The sequence below is a fragment of the Pelobates fuscus genome, chromosome 7 (assembly GCF_036172605.1).
Source record: "Pelobates fuscus isolate aPelFus1 chromosome 7, aPelFus1.pri, whole genome shotgun sequence".
Taxonomy (NCBI): Eukaryota; Metazoa; Chordata; class Amphibia; order Anura; family Pelobatidae; genus Pelobates; species Pelobates fuscus.
Window position 1 is genome coordinate 104,224,953 of NC_086323.1, and position 21,183 is coordinate 104,246,135.

The 21,183-nt window shown below is 42.6% G+C and overlaps 1 protein-coding gene across 1 annotated transcript in view; it reads left to right on the forward strand.

The window, feature by feature from the left end:
• The window catches only part of SERHL2 (serine hydrolase like 2), a 53,789-nt gene that overhangs the window by 3,568 nt on the left and 29,038 nt on the right, over positions 1-21,183 (forward strand). The window contains exons 2-4 of the mRNA XM_063426340.1: positions 12,587-12,637; positions 18,554-18,691; positions 18,991-19,104. Of these exons, the coding sequence (XP_063282410.1) occupies positions 12,619-12,637; positions 18,554-18,691; positions 18,991-19,104 (271 nt within the window). The 5' untranslated portion in view covers positions 12,587-12,618. The remainder of the gene's footprint in view (positions 1-12,586; positions 12,638-18,553; positions 18,692-18,990; positions 19,105-21,183) is intronic.

Consider the following 21,183-nt stretch of genomic DNA (forward strand, 5'->3'; position numbering starts at 1 on the left):
TTTAAGTACGTCCTGGGGATGTTACCTTAGCCCAACATCCAGGGGTTGTTACTATCACTCATTTTATCTACCTCGGAAGGATGAAGGGCTGAGCCAACAGATTCTGCTGATGCATTAGCCCACTGAGCTATTTCACCGGCCCTATATAAAGCTGGTATGGCTGTAGTAAAGTCGTTAGCTCCAAAGACGACCTACATGATCAAGAGGGACAGGTTCAGGTAAGTAAATCTCACCTTTACCCACCACCCTCCCTCCCCCATATCACCTTTGGAGGGTCCTCTTTTTGACCTCTCTGCTGCCATTGGCATCATATTGATATTGATTATATTCCTCTTCTGCAAACTCTTAAATCCCTCTGCCTCCGTTACACTGTCCTTTTGGTTGTTCTCCTATCTCTCCCACAGTTCATTCAGTATCTCCTTTTCTAATGATCCCTCCTCCCTTCATCCTGTCTCGTTTGGAGTCCCCAAGGCTCTGTTCTAGGTCCCATACATATACAAGTGCTCCAGAGCAGAGAATCCCGTAATTCCTCACTTACCGACCAATTGGTTCTACGACCGGGTCGTAGAAACGGAACTTGGTCAGTAACTGAGAACTACCTGTACTGCTAATTCATGCTGACAAGACTTCTCACGGGTGGCTCCCTTCCAATGGAATAGCCAGCATACCACCATCATACTCTCCCCTAGTCTTCAACTGCTTAAGAAGTGCCTCAAAACCCATTTCTTCAGGAAAGCTTATGGCCTTCCAGAGTAATCTCTATCTCGCATACCTGTCTCTCCTAAGGGCAGCACTCTACTCTCTGCTTTAGCTCTGCTTCACTCTTATCTTGTTTAATTGCTATCTCCTGTCCTATTGTGTTTTATACCCCACCTCCTCTAGACTGTATGCTCGTTTGAGCAGGGTCCTCATAAACCTACCGTTCCTGTAATATTTAGTATTTGTCAAATTTATTGTTAAATTACCCCCTTCCATAATTTTGTAAAGCGCTGCGGAATAAGTTAGATGCTATATAAACGGCAAAAATAATAATAATAATCATTAATATAATATGACATTTTTATGAGAGATTGGAAGATCTGGGCAAACTCCACAATAAATTGTATGGCTCACATATGAGAAATGAAGGGTTGCCAAATACATACTGTTTGCCTCAGATTGTGATGTTGTTTGTCTTTTATTGTTTTAGGCTGTCTGTATTTTTAATGTTGAATCTCCCCTGTTCTATATTTTCACTTTCTGTAAAGTTTTGGCACTTTGGAAGTGCATGTTTACTATTACATAGAAAAACATTTATTTCTCATAAATGGCAAGCCATGAATACGAGGATAAGAACATATCTAAGAACATATCTCTGTTAGATAGATAAAGAAATTCTAACTGAAAAAGAAAGTAAATATCTATATATCTCACACCCGAAAATTCCGGTTTTTTACTACCTCCCCAAAATCCATAAAAATCTTACCCACCCTCCAGGACGTCCCATCATATCAGGGATAGACTCGATATCTTCAAGAGTCTCAGAGTACATAGACACCTTATTGCAACCCCTGGTGATCCAAAACCCATCACATTTAAAAGATACTATTCACACTCTACAGGTACTTAACAACACACAATGGGACATTAACTCCCATATGGTCACCAGCGATGTGACATCCCTATATACCATCATTCCCCACGAAATGGGGATCAAAGCAGTAGAACATTTTTTTTTAAAAAAGCCAACTTTCACGAAGATCAAATTCAATTCATTCTGAAAGGTATTTATCTTATCCTCACCAACAACTTTTTTTGGTACAATGACACGTTCTACCTCAAAATCAAGGGCACGGCGATGGGCACCAAATTCGCACCCAGTTATGCGAATCTGTTTATGGCATATTGGGAGGAACATTTCATATTCTCAGAGCATCCCTGGGTGTCGAATTTGGTGTGCTATCGCCGTTATATTGACGACATACTCTTTGTTTGGAATGGCTCGGTCGCACTTCTTGACATGTTTATATATTTCCTGAACGATAATAACTGGGGCATTGTGTTAACCACCACACACAGCCAGCCAGACATCCACTTTTTAGACCTTCACATTTTTATACAGAATAATTCGATCCATACAATTTTTTTTTTTTTAAAACAGTGGACGCCAATGGATACATTGAAAAAAGCAGCTGCCACCACCAACCATGGCTACAAAACGCACCAAAGGGTCAATTTTTAAGAATCAAACGGAATTGTACAAATAATGAGGATTATAGACAACAGGCTACTAAGATAAAAGAACAATTCATCGAGAAAGGATACATAGTTACATAGTTAGCTGAAAAGAGACTTGCGTCCATCAAGTTCAGCCTTCCTCACACCTGTTACAAGGAGGAACAATTAATTCTAGAATTAGAAGAAGTCCAAAAGAAATCACGGTCAGAACTTCTGACGTATAAAAGAAAAAACCCACAGGACACACAAATCAACAAAATCCCTTTTGTATGTAATTTTAATGGCCAAAATGGAAAAATCAAAAAAATTATTAAGTATTGGCACCTTTTACAGGACGACCCCATTTTAAACGGAATTTTACCAACCCGACCACAAATCATATATAGAGGAGCAGCCAAATTTAAAAAGATCTCTAGTAGCAAGCAGTAAAGGCCCCACAGTCACTAAACAAATCTTCACACAAGGAAAAGGCTTCTATGGCTGTGGCACCTGCCTAGCGTGCAGGTCCACAAAAAATAAAAAAAAGACACATTACAAATATACAACAATACACCAATAAAGAATTCACTATCAAAGACCAACTCACCTGTTGTTTTTCAAAAGGCGTGATATACATCCTCTAAAATGTCCATGTAACCTCCTTTACATAGGCCGTACCATTAGAAGCATTAATGTACGGATTTCAGAACACATCCGAAATATAAGGAATGGGCTGGAAACTCAGTGTTTCCAACCACTTCAAAAAATATCATGACCAGAATTCAGAAACCCTCTTTTTCTGCCCACTTACGTTTGTCAAAAAAGATTGGAGAGGAGGAAACTATACTAGAAAAATAGGGTCAGAAGAAATGAATAGAAAGAAAAGGAAGGAACCAGAGAGAGTCCCTGAGGTGGAGAGTTATAATGAGAAAATGGGGAATCCCTACCTTTAATAATCCTAAGGGAAAAAACAAACAATGGGGAAGGTACAGGACAGGTTAACAGGAGTAAGAGGTAATGCCAACAGTCAAAGGACAATTAGTATGACAGGTCCCCCTTGGGGTCAGGAGGTGCCTAACTAAATCCTCAGTGGACTGGGCTCCCCTTAGCTCTTGTAGAGGGATCTAAGGTAGTAGGTGAAACTTGCTGCAAACGGAGGAGCAAAATAAGGGGAAAGTCCTCTATCAGGGGACACAAACAGGGTCCCAACGTGGACCTGAACAGGACTACTAAATACAGAGGACTAACCTTGAATACCTCGGCACCATATAAAGAGTACTAGTGCCTACTGTTACAAGAATACCCTAAGGCTCCCCCAGGCAGAACCCTTGTGATACAGAGCAACGAGAGACCCCTAAAAAGGGACACACAAGATCCCAAATTAATCTAAGCAGGAACGCTGAGAAAAGAGGTCTGACCTTAAGTACCTCGGCACTGTATGGGAGCAGCTAGTGCCTACTATAACCAAAAACCCCTGCCTGTCCTAATAAATGAAAACAAAATTAAATTAAATAATCGAATCCATAAGTGCTACCAAAACAGTGTGAACAAATTAAATAAAGTCTAGCTCGACGCGCGTTTCGGCGTGTCAGCACGCCGTCGTCAGGAGCAATGAACTGATTGGATTCCCCGTACTGGTTTAAATACCTCTTTGTGGAATCATTCTGTTAGTGTTACCAGCTGAGGGTACCACGTGGGCTACCGTACTTCCTCGGTACCCATTGGTCTGTCCGAGGTGCTGGTCCCTCCCCTCAGTAGTGATTGGTCTGTCCCGTTTGCCGTCCCTCCCCTTGCTAGCCGCGTCATCTGACGCGGTTCTAGTCACACGGGGGAAGGATGGGCTTCCAATCGTTGGTGCTCAGCCCGTCTGTCATCTTTTGGACCTGCCCCGTTACTGATCGCGTCATATGACGCGGTGCTCGGCTGAAGCCGTGGTTTAAAGGTAATGGAACAGTGGGTAGGACGAGCAGAACGAGCGAGTAATTTAACCCATGCAGCATCAATCAAAAAGCTGCTAAGGTGATCAGTAATATTGTGTATGGGAGGGATACAATGCATCCATAGCAGCACGGCCAGAGTGGGGATAAGTTCTATAAGCCCTCTCTGTGGGTGGGACAGAAGCAAGTCCCCTAATAGTGGTAACAGCGATATAACATCTTATGGAATGAACGTGGTCACAGGAATAAGTTTACCTAAAATGGTAACAAAGATGTAGATGAGGTATACCAGTAGGAGAAAGGAAACACACACACACACAAAGCATCCCTAAGTAAAAATATACACAAAATTTACGTGTAAAAAATATATACAGTGCCTGAATTAATATCCCACAATAGGACTGGTGGGAATCTCCATTATGAGGACATCCTGAAATGAGAGGAGGATTGAGAGAAATATTAGAGGAAAGCTGAGAAGGAAAACCCCTCATTCAGACCTGCCGGAGAGAGGGTTTTGAGTTTATAAATCCAATAGGATTCCTGTTGTCTTAATTTCGTGTCCCAATCCCCCTTCCGTTGAGTCTGTGGGATATGTTCAATCCCTATGAATTTTAGCTTGTTTGCTGAGTTTTGGTGGTGGATTTTCAGATGGCGTGAAATGGGAGTTTCAAGGTGTCTTCTGACTGAATTGACGTGTTCCCTAATTCTCAATTTAAATTTTCTCCTACTGGTATACCTCGTCTACATCTTTGTTACCATTTTAGGTAAACTTATTCCTGTGACCACGTTCATTCCATAAGATGTTATATCGCTGTTACCACTATTAGGGGACTTGCTTCTGTCCCACCCACAGAGAGGGCTTATAGAACTTATCCCCACTCTGGCCGTGCTGCTATGGATGCATTGTATCCCTCCCATACACAATATTACTGATCACCTTAGCAGCTTTTTGATTGATGCTGCATGGGTTAAATTACTCGCTCGTTCTGCTCGTCCTACCCACTGTTCCATTACCTTTAAACCACGGCTTCAGCCGAGCACCGCGTCATATGACGCGATCAGTAACGGGGCAGGTCCAAAAGATGACAGACGGGCTGAGCACCAACGATTGGAAGCCCATCCTTCCCCCGTGTGACTAGAACCGCGTCAGATGACGCGGCTAGCAAGGGGAGGGACGGCAAACGGGACAGACCAATCACTACTGAGGGGAGGGACCAGCACCTCGGACAGACCAATGGGTACCGAGGAAGTACGGTAGCCCACGTGGTACCCTCAGCTGGTAACACTAACAGAATGATTCCACAAAGAGGTATTTAAACCAGTACGGGGAATCCAATCAGTTCATTGCTCCTGACGACGGCGTGCTGACACGCCGAAACGCGCGTCGAGCTAGACTTTATTTAATTTGTTCACACTGTTTTGGTAGCACTTATGGATTCGATAATTTAATTTTGTTTTCATTTATTAGGACAGGCAGGGGTTTTTGGTTATAGTAGGCACTAGCTGCTCCCATACAGTGCCGAGGTACTTAAGGTCAGACCTCTTTTCTCAGCGTTCCTGCTTAGATTAATTTGGGATCTTGTGTGTCCCTTTTTAGGGGTCTCTCGTTGCTCTGTATCACAAGGGTTCTGCCTGGGGGAGCCTTAGGGTATTCTTGTAACAGTAGGCACTAGTACTCTTTATATGGTGCCGAGGTATTCAAGGTTAGTCCTCTGTATTTAGTAGTCCTGTTCAGGTCCACGTTGGGACCCTGTTTGTGTCCCCTGATAGAGGACTTTCCCCTTATTTTGCTCCTCCGTTTGCAGCAAGTTTCACCTACTACCTTAGATCCCTCTACAAGAGCTAAGGGGAGCCCAGTCCACTGAGGATTTAGTTAGGCACCTCCTGACCCCAAGGGGGACCTGTCATACTAATTGTCCTTTGACTGTTGGCATTACCTCTTACTCCTGTTAACCTGTCCTGTACCTTCCCCATTGTTTGTTTTTTCCCTTAGGATTATTAAAGGTAGGGATTCCCCATTTTCTCATTATAACTCTCCACCTCAGGGACTCTCTCTGGTTCCTTCCTTTTCTTTCTATTTACTTACAACAAGGGTTATTCCCTTCCGGGAGAGTTATTGCAGGGCATTGTGACACTGATCCACCGGTCCTTATCTAGACCTCTGTATAAGTGCCACCACCTATCTAGTTTTCTGTTTACAGGTGTTATGCACCATATTTAGCCCTGTCTTCATCCTATCCACGAGAGGACGTTATTTTTAGGATTTGAGATAGTCTACTGATATCTATGGCTGGTTTTCTCACTAACAAAATAGACCATAAACAATGGTGCTCGGATGCTGATAGCATCTTCTCTACTAATTCCTCCTTACAAGCTCTACCCCCTGCGGATATACAAAGTGGTTTTAATAAATTAACCAAAATCTTTAAACAACAAATTAAAACAAGTTGGGAGATCTCTACCCTTGAGACATACATCTCCAAAAAGATTATCCCAAGAGGACTTAGAGTCCTGGTGCCACCATCAAGGCATATTGAGATAGAGGGCTTTACACGGGAATGGGAAGATGCAGCAGCAGCGTGCTCCTCAACCTTTATGTCCATAGTGTGTAAATACGAGACCATAAATCTGACAAATATTCAAAAAACTTTGGATACTGAGATTGAGAATATTCAGAAATTTAAGGAAGACCCCCAATTCCAAAGTTTAGAGGTAAAATTAAAAACTAATCTAGATAGATTCTCATATCAAATCAAAATTAAGAAACATCACAAATTTGTAAGAGACACCACTGATTTTGAAACAGGGAGAGTCTATCGCCAGACAAAAAGGAAAGTAAGGATTGATTCAGACCATTTCAGTACCTCTGAATATGAATCTACTGACACTGAGGGGGAATCTATAACCACTAATCTAACACCAATTGAGCCAAAAAGCATACTAAGAAAGGGGGTTGATTTTTTAGGGCTAAGACAGGCAGACGAACTCCAACGTCCCAGAACAAGACAGGCATCGAGAGGCAGGGGACAGTGGAGACAACGACGCCAATAACTAATGATCTAAGGATAATTAATTTGTCCTCATTCACACTATCTGACACCCAACGAAAAACCCTCTCTAAAGGCCTGTCTTTTGTACCTACACCTGCATTTAACAAATTCATCTGGACAAAAGACTTGCACTTATTCGCTCGTAAATTGGCCCTACATAAATATCATATGCACAAAAAAGAACTCAAAGCATCCAGCCTAGGCCTAACAATAAAGGATATGGACTGCCTGGATGCTTTGGTCGAACTTCTTGATTCCAATGACCCCAATGCCAGTGACATCCCAACCACTCACCTTACACCAAAGAGTCGTTTTACACCTCACATAAAAGACTATAAGAACATTACGGTCTTCTTAGAAATGGTGTGCAGGGAAATTGAAGAAGTTGAATTGGGGACCATGCGTATTGAATCTCTTAGCAACCTCACAAGGATAGAACAAGCAGCACTAAAAGAACTCAAAGACAATGATCAACTGGTGATCAAACCGTCAGACAAGGGCGGTAATGTGGTCCTGATGGATCACTCTAACTACAAACGGATGGTACAGAAATTATTAGACGATAGGGAGACCTATCAAGTATTAAAATGCGACCCTACGACTCAATTTCTTGCCGAAATTAAAACTATGTTGAATCAGGCCCTAACTGACAATCTGATCACCAAAAATGAATTTGAGTTCATGCTAGTTAGACAACCAGTACTATCAACTTTTTACAGTTTACCTAAGGTCCATAAGTCCCTAGACAACCCTTCGGGTAGACCGATTGTGTCTGGTTGTGGCAATTTGACCCAGAATCTTAGTATCTTTCTGGATAAGATCTTGTCACCTATTGTCTCCAAGCTGCCATCATATATAAGAGATACAAAACAAATGCTAAGTTACCTCAAGGACATCTCCATCCCAGACCAGGCACTACTATGCAGTCTGGATGTAGAGTCACTATATAGCTCTATACCCCATACACAGGGAATTAGCAACATAAGAACCATCTTGGAACAAGAGCTACAATCCCCACCTGCATACATTGAATTTATCTCTAATATACTCAGAACAATCCTTACTAGGAACATCTTCTTGTTCAATGGTGCAATGTACCAACAAATTAGGGGGACTGCGATGGGCACATCTTGTGCTCCATCGTATGCAAATCTCTATCTAGGTACCTGGGAAAACTACATCAGGTCCGCCCCACATTTGAGCCATTTTATGGCAATGGTCTTCTGTTGGAAACGCTATATAGATGACGTGCTCATTGTGTGGACTGGCACTGCACAAGACTTTCTAACCTTTGTCAACCTTTTAAATAGGAATGATCTTAACCTCAAATTTACCAGCGAGATGGGGGGCAAGCGGCTTAACTTTTTGGACATTACCATATCCATCTGCGAAGGGGGCATTGCAACAACCCTCTTCAGAAAACAAACAGCTACTAATAGCCTTCTGAATTGGCACAGTCACCACCCTCGTCCCCTCAAAGCCGGCATACCAATAGGGCAATACCTAAGATTAAGGCGGAACTGTTCCTCTGTGGACGACTTCAAGGTGAAAGCATGGGAACTCCGACGTGCCTTTAAGGACAAGGGTTACCCCAACAGGGTCTTACGCAAGGCCTATAGCCGAGCAATCAGCACTGAACGTGAGTCCCTCTTGACTGACAACAAGATACAAGGGCAAGATCAGAAACTAATCCGCTGCATCGCCACCTACGATGCAGGATGGGATTTCATGATGAGCACTCTTAAGCGGTACTGGCCCATTCTGACCTCTGATCCCCAAATCAAACAGGTAGTCACCACCTTTCCCTCTGTGACGGCACGCAGGGGCAAAAATTTACGGGACACCCTAGTACAGAGCCATCTTGCCCCCCTAAAGAAAGGAGGGAACAACTATCTACCTAAGGGGACGTACAGATGTGGGCATTGCAGCGCATGTCAATTCATTCACTTAAAATCCAAGAACTTTACAGGTAGTAACAACACGGAAACCTTTCCTGTACGCTCATTTTTTAACTGCAGGACAGAAGGGGTAATCTACCTACTAACCTGCTCATGTGGCATGAAATACGTGGGAAAAACGTTCAGACCCTTTAAATTGAGAATTAGGGAACACGTCAATTCAGTCAGAAGACACCTTGAAACTCCCATTTCACGCCATCTGAAAATCCACCACCAAAACTCAGCAAACAAGCTAAAATTCATAGGGATTGAACATATCCCACAGACTCAACGGAAGGGGGATTGGGACACGAAATTAAGACAACGGGAATCCTATTGGATTTATAAACTCAAAACCCTCTCTCCGGCAGGTCTGAATGAGGGGTTTTCCTTCTCAGCTTTCCTCTAATATTTCTCTCAATCCTCCTCTCATTTCAGGATGTCCTCATAATGGAGATTCCCACCAGTCCTATTGTGGGATATTAATTCAGGCACTGTATATATTTTTTACACGTAAATTTTGTGTATATTTTTACTTAGGGATGCTTTGTGTGTGTGTGTGTTTCCTTTCTCCTACTGGTATACCTCGTCTACATCTTTGTTACCATTTTAGGTAAACTTATTCCTGTGACCACGTTCATTCCATAAGATGTTATATCGCTGTTACCACTATTAGGGGACTTGCTTCTGTCCCACCCACAGAGAGGGCTTATAGAACTTATCCCCACTCTGGCCGTGCTGCTATGGATGCATTGTATCCCTCCCATACACAATATTACTGATCACCTTAGCAGCTTTTTGATTGATGCTGCATGGGTTAAATTACTCGCTCGTTCTGCTCGTCCTACCCACTGTTCCATTACCTTTAAACCACGGCTTCAGCCGAGCACCGCGTCATATGACGCGATCAGTAACGGGGCAGGTCCAAAAGATGACAGACGGGCTGAGCACCAACGATTGGAAGCCCATCCTTCCCCCGTGTGACTAGAACCGCGTCAGATGACGCGGCTAGCAAGGGGAGGGACGGCAAACGGGACAGACCAATCACTACTGAGGGGAGGGACCAGCACCTCGGACAGACCAATGGGTACCGAGGAAGTACGGTAGCCCACGTGGTACCCTCAGCTGGTAACACTAACAGAATGATTCCACAAAGAGGTATTTAAACCAGTACGGGGAATCCAATCAGTTCATTGCTCCTGACGACGGCGTGCTGACACGCCGAAACGCGCGTCGAGCTAGACTTTATTTAATTTGTTCACACTGTTTTGGTAGCACTTATGGATTCGATTATTTAATTTAATTTTGTTTTCATTTATTAGGACAGGCAGGGGTTTTTGGTTATAGTAGGCACTAGCTGCTCCCATACAGTGCCGAGGTACTTAAGGTCAGACCTCTTTTCTCAGCGTTCCTGCTTAGATTAATTTGGGATCTTGTGTGTCCCTTTTTAGGGGTCTCTCGTTGCTCTGTATCACAAGGGTTCTGCCTGGGGGAGCCTTAGGGTATTCTTGTAACAGTAGGCACTAGTACTCTTTATATGGTGCCGAGGTATTCAAGGTTAGTCCTCTGTATTTAGTAGTCCTGTTCAGGTCCACGTTGGGACCCTGTTTGTGTCCCCTGATAGAGGACTTTCCCCTTATTTTGCTCCTCCGTTTGCAGCAAGTTTCACCTACTACCTTAGATCCCTCTACAAGAGCTAAGGGGAGCCCAGTCCACTGAGGATTTAGTTAGGCACCTCCTGACCCCAAGGGGGACCTGTCATACTAATTGTCCTTTGACTGTTGGCATTACCTCTTACTCCTGTTAACCTGTCCTGTACCTTCCCCATTGTTTGTTTTTTCCCTTAGGATTATTAAAGGTAGGGATTCCCCATTTTCTCATTATAACTCTCCACCTCAGGGACTCTCTCTGGTTCCTTCCTTTTCTTTCTATTTACTTACAACAAGGGTTATTCCCTTCCGGGAGAGTTATTGCAGGGCATTGTGACACTGATCCACCGGTCCTTATCTAGACCTCTGTATAAGTGCCACCACCTATCTAGTTTTCAGAAGAAATGAAATTTATATTTGAATTCAATACTCTAATACGGCCTAAATTCGGATTTTTAATTGTATCACTTTTTTTAAAATTAACTTTTTTAATAATCTTTTCATTCTTTGCACTTTAACCCCTTAAGGACACATGACATGTGTGACATGTCATGATTCCCTTTTATTCCAGAAATTTGGTCCTTAAGGGGTTAAAGCACTGTAATGGCTCTTTAAAGCAATAGATTATGGCACTTTAAGTCTTTTAAATACTGCACAGATGTCTGGTGAACAAAAAATTCTATATTATTGCATAGATTTAAGGATACATTATTCTGCTTTCAAATAAGGATTCCATAAGTAGATACAACCTATGTAATATACTTTAAAACAAGATCTAAATATTGGTCTCATATGCAGCATGGCATATGCTTAGAGACTAGATATTACACCTCAGAATAAGACATTATGGTAATGTACTAATTTTTTTGCACAAGACTCTTATCTGTTCTGATAACCATCCATTTAGATAGATTTAAATGTTGAGAACACTTGTTCAGATGTTTACATGATCTATATAATTATCTCTGTTATTTTACATATGTATATGAACGTGTAACGCACGTGCGTTCCACTGCGCGCTCCAGTGACGTCACGAAAGTGCCGAAATGTGAAACCGGAAGTGACGTTGCGGACGCATGGAACGCAACGTGCGTTCCAATTGCCGGAACCCGGAAGTGGCCGCAGAAAGCGGCATAAAAGAACAGCAATCAACACACAAGCTATTACAGACTGAGGAAGCCCCACATTAGGGGCGAAACGCCTATCAGGACCTTGGAGGACATTTGTGCCTTTTTACTCAAGAACAGTAAGGATTTTTATACCTGCGTTACTTGCACTCTACATTGTAGTGCTTTTTATGGACTCAGATAGCCTTCTGGCTATTGGACTTTGCTTCTTTCAAATGTTTCATTAAGAGCAGTCCTGTGTATATTCTTTTACCAATAAATTTATTTACAAGAAATAATCCGTTGTTCCTGTTATCTTCAGAACGACCCAAGAAAGGACAGGGACGTCCTACTAAGTGTCCCACTGCTACACTCATGGGAGCCATATGATTTGATTTGGCTCCCGGCTTGTGAGTACATGAGCTTTACCTTCTTCCTTTTTTATACATAACCTACTGTATTACACTATATATGTTTGTTTTATTTTAGGAAGCTATAAGAAGTGTGATCCACCACTTGTATGTATTTATTTTGCTATTGTTTGAGGGGTCCCACTCAGGTGGTTACAACAATTTCGTTGTCGCACGATATCACTTTTGCCACTGTATTTGTTTTACTTGATATATCTCTGTTACATTACATAAAAAGGAAGGCAGTACTAAGGGACCACAATGATAAAAGTAATACTTAACATGTTATATCTATTTTTAGGTTCTAAAAAGAAGGAACTAGGACGGCAAACCATGACCGCTCTGCTGAAAGGTATGTCTCTGTTCCTTTTTATGTATATTGTATAAATTAGTCACTGTCCGATTAATCTCTGGAGAATTCCAGAATTTTTTTGACTATTCTGTGAACATATCTGAGATTTTTACCCTGACTAGGCTTTTATTTGACCACTAAATACTTCACATACTCTGAAGATATTCTCCAGACAGCTATACATTAGGGGGATATGAAACTAAATGATTTTAATCAATAGACCTATACTGATAGACTTATCTTTTAAAAGGCTGAATAGACTGATAGACTTATCTTTTAAAAGGCTGAATTTGCTTTTGCAAAATTCAGTTTATTGTAATCTGGTTCAATTTTCCTGCATTCGGTTCTTAAAATACCCAATTGGTTCACTAACCACTGAATGCTCACTGAATTGAGCCAAATGAATATCTGTTATTTTCAAGCAGATCTCATAAAAATACCTATCTTTGTGTGAATACTGCCTATATGTTTTACAAATAAAGGACTTTTAAACATAAATAAAAGAAAAATGCATGTTCCTCCACCTCCCCCCTCCCCCACCCAACATTTAATTTTCTTAAAAAATAACAATAATGAAATAGGGAAATATGAGTAAATAGTGGTATTCCTCCAGAGTATATAGCTGGAAACATGATGGTCTGGAACAGGAGCAGGGTACCCTCCACTATACAGTCATCATCTCCACAGGGGCATCCAATCCACCTCTGGAGCCCTCGCCAGGAGCTCCTCTGCACTGGCCTTTCAGCAATTCCAGACAGGTGCCAAATGACCAACCACTGGCCCATCGGGCAACCTTAACCACCCAGGATTGGCACTTGGAAAGAGCGCTTATTCAGGCTCCCTCCAAACCAGGGCAAGGATAATCCAGGCCACAGCATGGGGCACGTAGCTTTAAAGCACAAGTCCATGTTGAAGAAACTGTGCACTATTGGTGCTGATTCCAATCACATCTAAAATATGGTGAGGAATCATATTTATTTATAAAATATTTTACCAGGATGGATACATTGAGATTTCTCTCGTTTTCAAGTATGTCCTGGGTCCACGAAACATTGCATTGTTAAAGTAGGATACAATATTACAAAAATTCAATATACAAAAAAAAATATATATTTCTCTCTCACACATATATACATTTAATACAACCGGTAATAAATATATTCAACCATGACAGGTGCATTCTGTGCTGAAGTATATTGCCATAGATCTCTTAAAAGATTTTAGATTGAATGAAGATCTTGTATGGTTGGTGTATAGACAACAGGGTCCTCAACCCACTGAGGAAGAAATGCATAAACAAGCACAGTAGGCAAGTTCACCTGTTGCTTCCACCACTTTTTTAGTTAAAAAATCACTTTAGTGATTAACCCTGGTATTTTCTTCATCACATGTTCGGGCTTGCTTTTGCATTTTTAAGTCCCCTTTTTCAGTCACCTCTTAGCGAACCATAGCATAGCACATTTTCACACATTGTCCTCTGTCAATTACCTGCATGTTGTCGGTCAGTTAAGTGATGCTTTCGAGCAAATAGGATAAAATTGTTCAGATGACTGGTAAGCCAGAAGATGCTCTAAAAATAGTGTTTACCTATGTGCATGCATTAAGAAAAATTGCCAGTAGAGGTTTTAAAGTAATCATCCAGCTATTTTCTGTAAATATGTGTGTAATTAGTTCTATTTTTTTCATTTTTACTAGAAGCTAAGAAAATAAACTATTGAATGCTTCTTTACATGACTACTAAATCCTAACCAATAAACACATATATTTCTTGGTTTCTATCATTCATAATATATAAATGCATTTTGTCCCATTAACACATTATTTAAATTTGAGTCGTTTAAGTGAAACATATGTGCAAATGAGATGTGTTCACGTTAATATTAAAATTGAAGGGTAGATTGTACAACCCCCTACATATTGTCAATGAACTAGCGCAGTATTACAATAAGCTATATAATCTGAAAAACGACCCCATAATACCACAACCCAACACTAAAGGCATAGAGGCCTTTCTGAAAGACATATCCCTACCTAAACTCTCACCACAAACATGCGAAAAATTAGACGCCCCATTCACAGCAGATGAAATTCATAAAGCCATTCTGTCTCTGCCTAAACATAAGGCGCCTGGCCCAGACGAGCTATCTAATTATTACTACCACAAATTAGAACCAATCTTGACACCACACCTCACCAAACTATTCAACGCAATAAAACAATCAGGAACACTTCCAACGGAGATGCTGGAAGCACACGTTGTCACCTTACCTAAGCCAGTCAAGTCACCCACACAATGCGAAAATCTTCGACCCATATCCTGTAAAAACTGTACGCAAAATTGTGGGCATCGAGACTGAACATCCACCTCAATGGATTGGTGTCTGGTGAACAAGCTGGATTTGTTCCCGGCAGACAAGCAGGGGACAACACTAGACACTTTATTAATTTAATTAATTGGGCCACAACCAGCAATCAAACAGGTGTAGTTCTTGCGCTAGACGCCGAGAAGGCGTTTGATCGCTTAAGCTGGACATATATGGAAGCTACACTGCTCAAAATGGGATTCACACACCATACTTTAAGGGGCATTAAGGCTCTATACCAGTCTCCCTCAGCAAGAGTCTTCAACTCTGTCTTCCTATCGGACAAATTCCACATTTAGTAATGGTACACGCCAGGGATGCCCACTGTCCCCATTGCTATTCATCCTCTGCTTAGAGCCACTTATACACCACATCAAACAAAATCCAGGGATAGAGGGCTTTAGCACTCCAGACGGGATCCACAAAATAGCTCTCTTTGCAGATGATGTGCTCGTATTTGTCTCAAACCCAATAGAGTCCATCCCGAACCTGATGAATCTACTCCTGCTATATGGGCGAGTCTCTTATTACAAGAACAACCTTAAAAAAACGCAAGCACTGCCTAGCAACATTTCTACTCACTCATTGCAGACACTCAAACTACATCACCCCTTTGATTGGAGGAAAATCTCCCTGAAGTACTTGGGAATAAATTTGACCAAGTCGACCCCTCAATTGATTTGAGAAAACCACATCCCGATGTCCCACAAATTACAAGCACAAATGGCAAGATCTGGAAATATCATGGCTAGGTAGAGTGAACACCATTAAAATGATGGCACTACCCCATGTTCTATACTTATTCTGTACCATACCTATAGCATTGAGCGACAAAATACTACATAAATTCCAAAACATATTCAATGCATACATTTGGAAAAAGAAACCACCAAGAATTGCTAGACGTCTTACGTGGCTGTCCCCACTTAAGGGCGGTCTGGGCATCCCAAACATCAGGGCATATTACAGGGCAGCAATCTAAGCTCAGGGGCTGGAGATTCTATCCCGCACAACACAACCAATATGGGCATCTCTAGAAAATGCTTGCATCCACCCGCACACCTTAAAATCTACCATACAATCATTTACGATATGGGACACAAACAAAACCTGTCCACTACAGAGCACAAGATTCTTAATACAAAGTTGGAGAAAATGGGCTGGTTCACTCACAGGCACAAACAACATTTCAAACTTTGCCCCCATACAAACAATCTCGGATCTCTCTGACAATATCAATATGACACCATGGCGACAAAAAGGCATACTAGCAATCTCACAGTTGTATACAGAGGGAGGACTAAAGCCATTCCCAATCCTACAGCAGGAGTTTGCACTCCCCTCCAAAGACGTGTTCACTTATATTAGAGTTTAACATATCCTCCATACCCTATAAACCCGTCAATGTGAAGAATCACAACTGACACGCTTTGGATTACACTGCGTAGGGAAAAAAACACAAACAAAACCCCTATCCCTGTGCTATTTAGCCATAAATGATACAGACCCGCTTCATAAACACAAATATATGACATTAACATCTCTATCCCATTATGGTTACAAGCGATGCTAATTACCAAAAAAGTATTCCATAACCTATCACATTGGGAGGCATATTGCAAGATGCTAATGCGGTGGTATTTGGTGCCGACCAGACTGGCAAATATGTACACGTCAGTCTCACATACCTGTTGGAGATGTGATCTCCACAGGGGTGACATGAAGCATATCTTCTGGGAATGCCCCCTATTAAGAGGGTTTTGGCTAACCATAGGGAAAGCAATTGAGCTGATAGCGAACCGTACAATCCCACACACGCCAGAATGCTACCTGCTACATCTGTCCCCGGTATTGTTGTCGGATAAGAGTAACCATGTCCTCATACACATATTAACGGCAGCTTGTAGCGGTACTTACCCTTCCAGGTGCCGGCCGGGGTCCTCTATTCAAGCCGCGTGCGGCTCAGCTGCTGCACGAGCCGCGCGCGGCTCATCCGACGTCTGGAACTGGAAGGCGGGCAGTGACCACGAGAAGCGGTCACGTGTCCCGTCTGACTCTAAGAGTGCGCCGCGAGTCTCGGGCGCGCTCTTAAAGGGACAGTGGGAGCCTAAATTAGAAAAGGTCCATGCCACACTCCCCATACAATTACCTTTTGGGGGTGTGGATATGACAGGGACCAATCAAAATGGATGTTTAGCTATTTATACTTACCTCTTTCCCTTAGTTCCTTGCCCTATCGTGGTTTCTGCTACAGTTCCCTTTAGCGCTTGTGGTGTTCAGTTGTGTTACTTCGTATTTGACCTTGGCTTTGTATTCTGACTTTGTTTTCTCTTTATCCTTATCTGTTCTGTTTGCCGGCTTGCTGTTTACTGTGTACCAGACCCCGGCTAGTCCCTAGTTTACGCTGTCTCTTTGTGCCCTTGACCTCGGATCGTTCCTGACTCTGTACTTCTCCTATATACGTCGAGTCCGGCCACTCTAAGGACCGGTAGACGTATCTTCCCTCTGTGTTGACTTCTGTTTAGCTGGATCCTGCGTGTTGAGGTATAATCTCGTTACACAGCTAAAACTAGTATAGCTAGCCATTGGAAACAGAAACACACTCCAACACCACTTGAGGTTTGGAATAGAATTGAAACCATAGCTGATTATGAACGTATGGCATACAAGCTAAAAGGCCAAACAGAAACCTATTCCTAACACTGGGCAAGCTGGCATACAGCACGTACAATGGTGAAACACCTCATAGGCACGACCCAGTCGAGGTTGCTTAATTCCACACAACACACGCACCACCTAAGTAGACAAACTCACCAAGGAACACACAGGCCCACCTAACTACATCTATACCATTCACGTATCTAATTTTCTTGTTACCCTGAAAGGAGTACATCTTAAGCAAAAAGTTATAACACCCCTATGTCCCCCCTCGCCTACTAAACCCCTATTACCCTCCCCATGTTACAAATAGAAGCAAGGTGCTCACATAAAAACCACCACATTCGACAAACGTACCAAATACCAACTCACTACTCAAGAGGTTTATCTGAGCGGTAATGTTGACAGCACCACTAGAATAAATATAGCGCTGTTAAAAGGTCAGAATCGTGATGTACAATATATTATATGTAATTCACAACTTGTATAAACGGACCAAAGCCGAATGTATATGATAATGTGTTATGAATATATGTAACTATTCACCCCCGCCCCTGTTTCTTTTCTGTAACCCCTATGTTTTATTTTTTCACGCTAAAACTCAATAAAAACTAAACATTGGGGAAAAAAAAAATATTAAAATTGGTTAAATGCCTTTAGCACACCAGGAAGTCTTCAATTTTTATCTTGTGTGCCATTAGCAAATGCCGTCAGCAGATTTGACTAATACTAGTAAAATTGAGAAATCTGTTTTTCCACCAGTTTAGCTCCAATTTTCTGGTGAGTATAATCTTGAGTTTTGATGAGATTATGTAGTTGCAGAAACCATTTTTAGCTTCAATAAAATTAACTTTCTTCTGCTTGCATTTTCTGTATGTGTTCCTTTTCATGGCAGAACTGCGATTTTCAGTCCCCTGGGGTCATTTGGCTGCAAAAGCTTGGGGTTCAACTGATGGACGTCCTTTTCTGTGCCTGCACGGCTGGTTAGACAATGCAAACACTTTTGATAGACTCATCCCTTTACTTCCACAAGGTGAGGTATATATGCCTTTTTAATACTTTGCAATGTTACTGAGACTTGCGGTTTATTTAATCATGAATTTAAGCATAAAAAATAATGTCTTAATAAATTTTTCATGTATTGTAGTGAAAATACTATTCCCCTGCTAATCCAATTTTGATTTGTTTGTGCCAAAAAACGGTTAAAGCCTTTTTAGGCTGGTTGTTTTGGGGGGTGGGGGGTGGGGGGGTGGGGGGTTTATACTATAATTCCTTGGATGAACTCATCTGCCATTGTTTACTGATGGTTCTTTTTATTTTCCTCTACTATAGATAATTACTATGTGGCTCTGGATTTCTCTGGGCATGGGTTCTCCTCCCACCTACCAAAGGGAATGCTCTACCAACATCTGGATTATGTGCGAGATGTATACAGAGTAGTGACCGGTAAGCTAAAAATGTCTTTGACTCAGGGGGAAAAACATACTTGAAGCAATCAACAAGTGTGGTGGTGACATTGAAGGCAAGGCAAAATATAAAATGTAATTCAAATAATATGATGCATAGATCTGTGTGAAAATCTAGTGATCCATTTCTTTAGCCGCTTGCTCATCCAACACACTATCATCCTATTATTGTTATCTAGATGGGACAGATCCACAATCTGGAATTTTGTATTATCACTTTGACTGAAGACAGGGCAGGCTAAAAAACAGTTTGACACAGAACCAGGGTCCACAGCTTGCAGGGGTTATGGTGATTAGACTGACGCAATTAAATTGTTAAATAAGTGGATTTCATTAAAGTCCCTCTGTTACCTTCTGGGGTCTTTACATATTTTGCGAAGACCCTCAATATTGACTGCTCTGCTTGCAGTGTGTTGGCCCAGAGGGGCATAGGAAGGTAGATATTATTTAGGAAAAGCAAGAAATAGGACTAAAAAAGTCCTCGGCAGCAGAGTAATCGGGGGGAGGGAGTCCCTACCTTTAATAATCCTAAGGGGAAACAAAACTAAAAAGGACAGGAAAGGGTAAGGGAAAAGGTGAAAAGAGGAATGTGTAGTAGTAGACCATCTAAAGGCAGACACAGAGACCAAATGCCAGCTTAAAAAAGAGACTGCCTGACAAGTACTATAACTGCAGGTTCAAACAACATACACTCTAAACCTCATAGATGAAACACCCAGGTAGATGGAGGTAGCTCAAAACTGGGCTACTGAGAAGAGGTTAAAAATGCCAGAGGAGCTCCGGGTCACAACTACCCAAAAACAACATTCTCAGCCCGTACAAACGGGTTAAACCCTCCCTGTGGGGACCCCAAAGCACACTAGCACCAACATGGGGCGAAAAACTAAGAAACTCAAACCTGATAAACCCAGAATGGACTTACACATCGATGAACTCTGGCGTCAGGCCCAGAGCGCAACTAGCTCCAAAATGGCGTCCATACATGGCGGATGCTCAGACTTTCATGAGGATAAGTCAGATGAAGCAGAGGAGCTGACTCCTCCGGCCCAGCCACAGCAGCCACCGAATCGGAAACAGCCCCAGCCAACCGCGGTAAAATCCACGCCGGTGAGCATGGAGGCAATAAGAGACCTGATGGCAGAACACCACAAAACAATCTCGGCCGATGTGGCCTCAATCCGGGAGGCCTTACAGGGCCTAGGCGGCAGGCTCGGGGTCGTGGAGACCACCATAGAAACCTACGGCGGCCAAATAAAGGAGCTGCAGCATGCAATTAAAGAGCTCAAACAACAGAATGAAATGACTGAGCTGAAACTCGCCACGATGGAAGACAAACGCCGCCGGAAACACCTAAAGATCAGGGGCATTAAGGAAGATATACCTGATGCAGAATTGCCTCACTTTGCACGTAGGCTCATCACAGCACTATTGACCCCGAAGTCTGCCAAGACAGTGACGCTGGAGGGCATATTCCGCATTCCAAAGCCGGCAACAGCCCCAGCCATGGCTACAAGGGACGTGATCCTACAATTTCAGACCCAGAGGGACAGGACCGCAGTCCAGACTGCTGCCAGAGAACACCCAACCTACCTTTTTGAAGAAATGACCCTTGAGTTCTATTCGGATCTCTCTGGAGCCACTCTGGCATGGAGGAGAGCTCTGCAGCCATTTACCGCCCATCTGCGAATACACCAATTGAAGTACCGCTGGGGCCCTGCACACACCTTGCAGGTCACCAAAGGCGACACCACGAACACCCTTCGGTCCCTACAGGAGGCAACGATGGCCCTGAGGCATCTTGGCCTCCCCCTGGACATGCCTAACTTGTCTAAGACTCCAGCGAGCGCCCCCCCCCCCAAACTGGGCCACTGCCAACGCCCCGGAGTTTGTCCCCAGGCAGCCTGCTGAGGTACCGACCGATGCAGCCACTACCTGAACTCCAACTACGACCGGAGACCCCATAGCTCAGAGTTCTTGCCCAAATCCAAAGGTACTTTTGCCCAAACTTTTACCTGCCTTTTTGCTCTTGAGTTCTTGGTTCTAAATGTTTAATTGACTC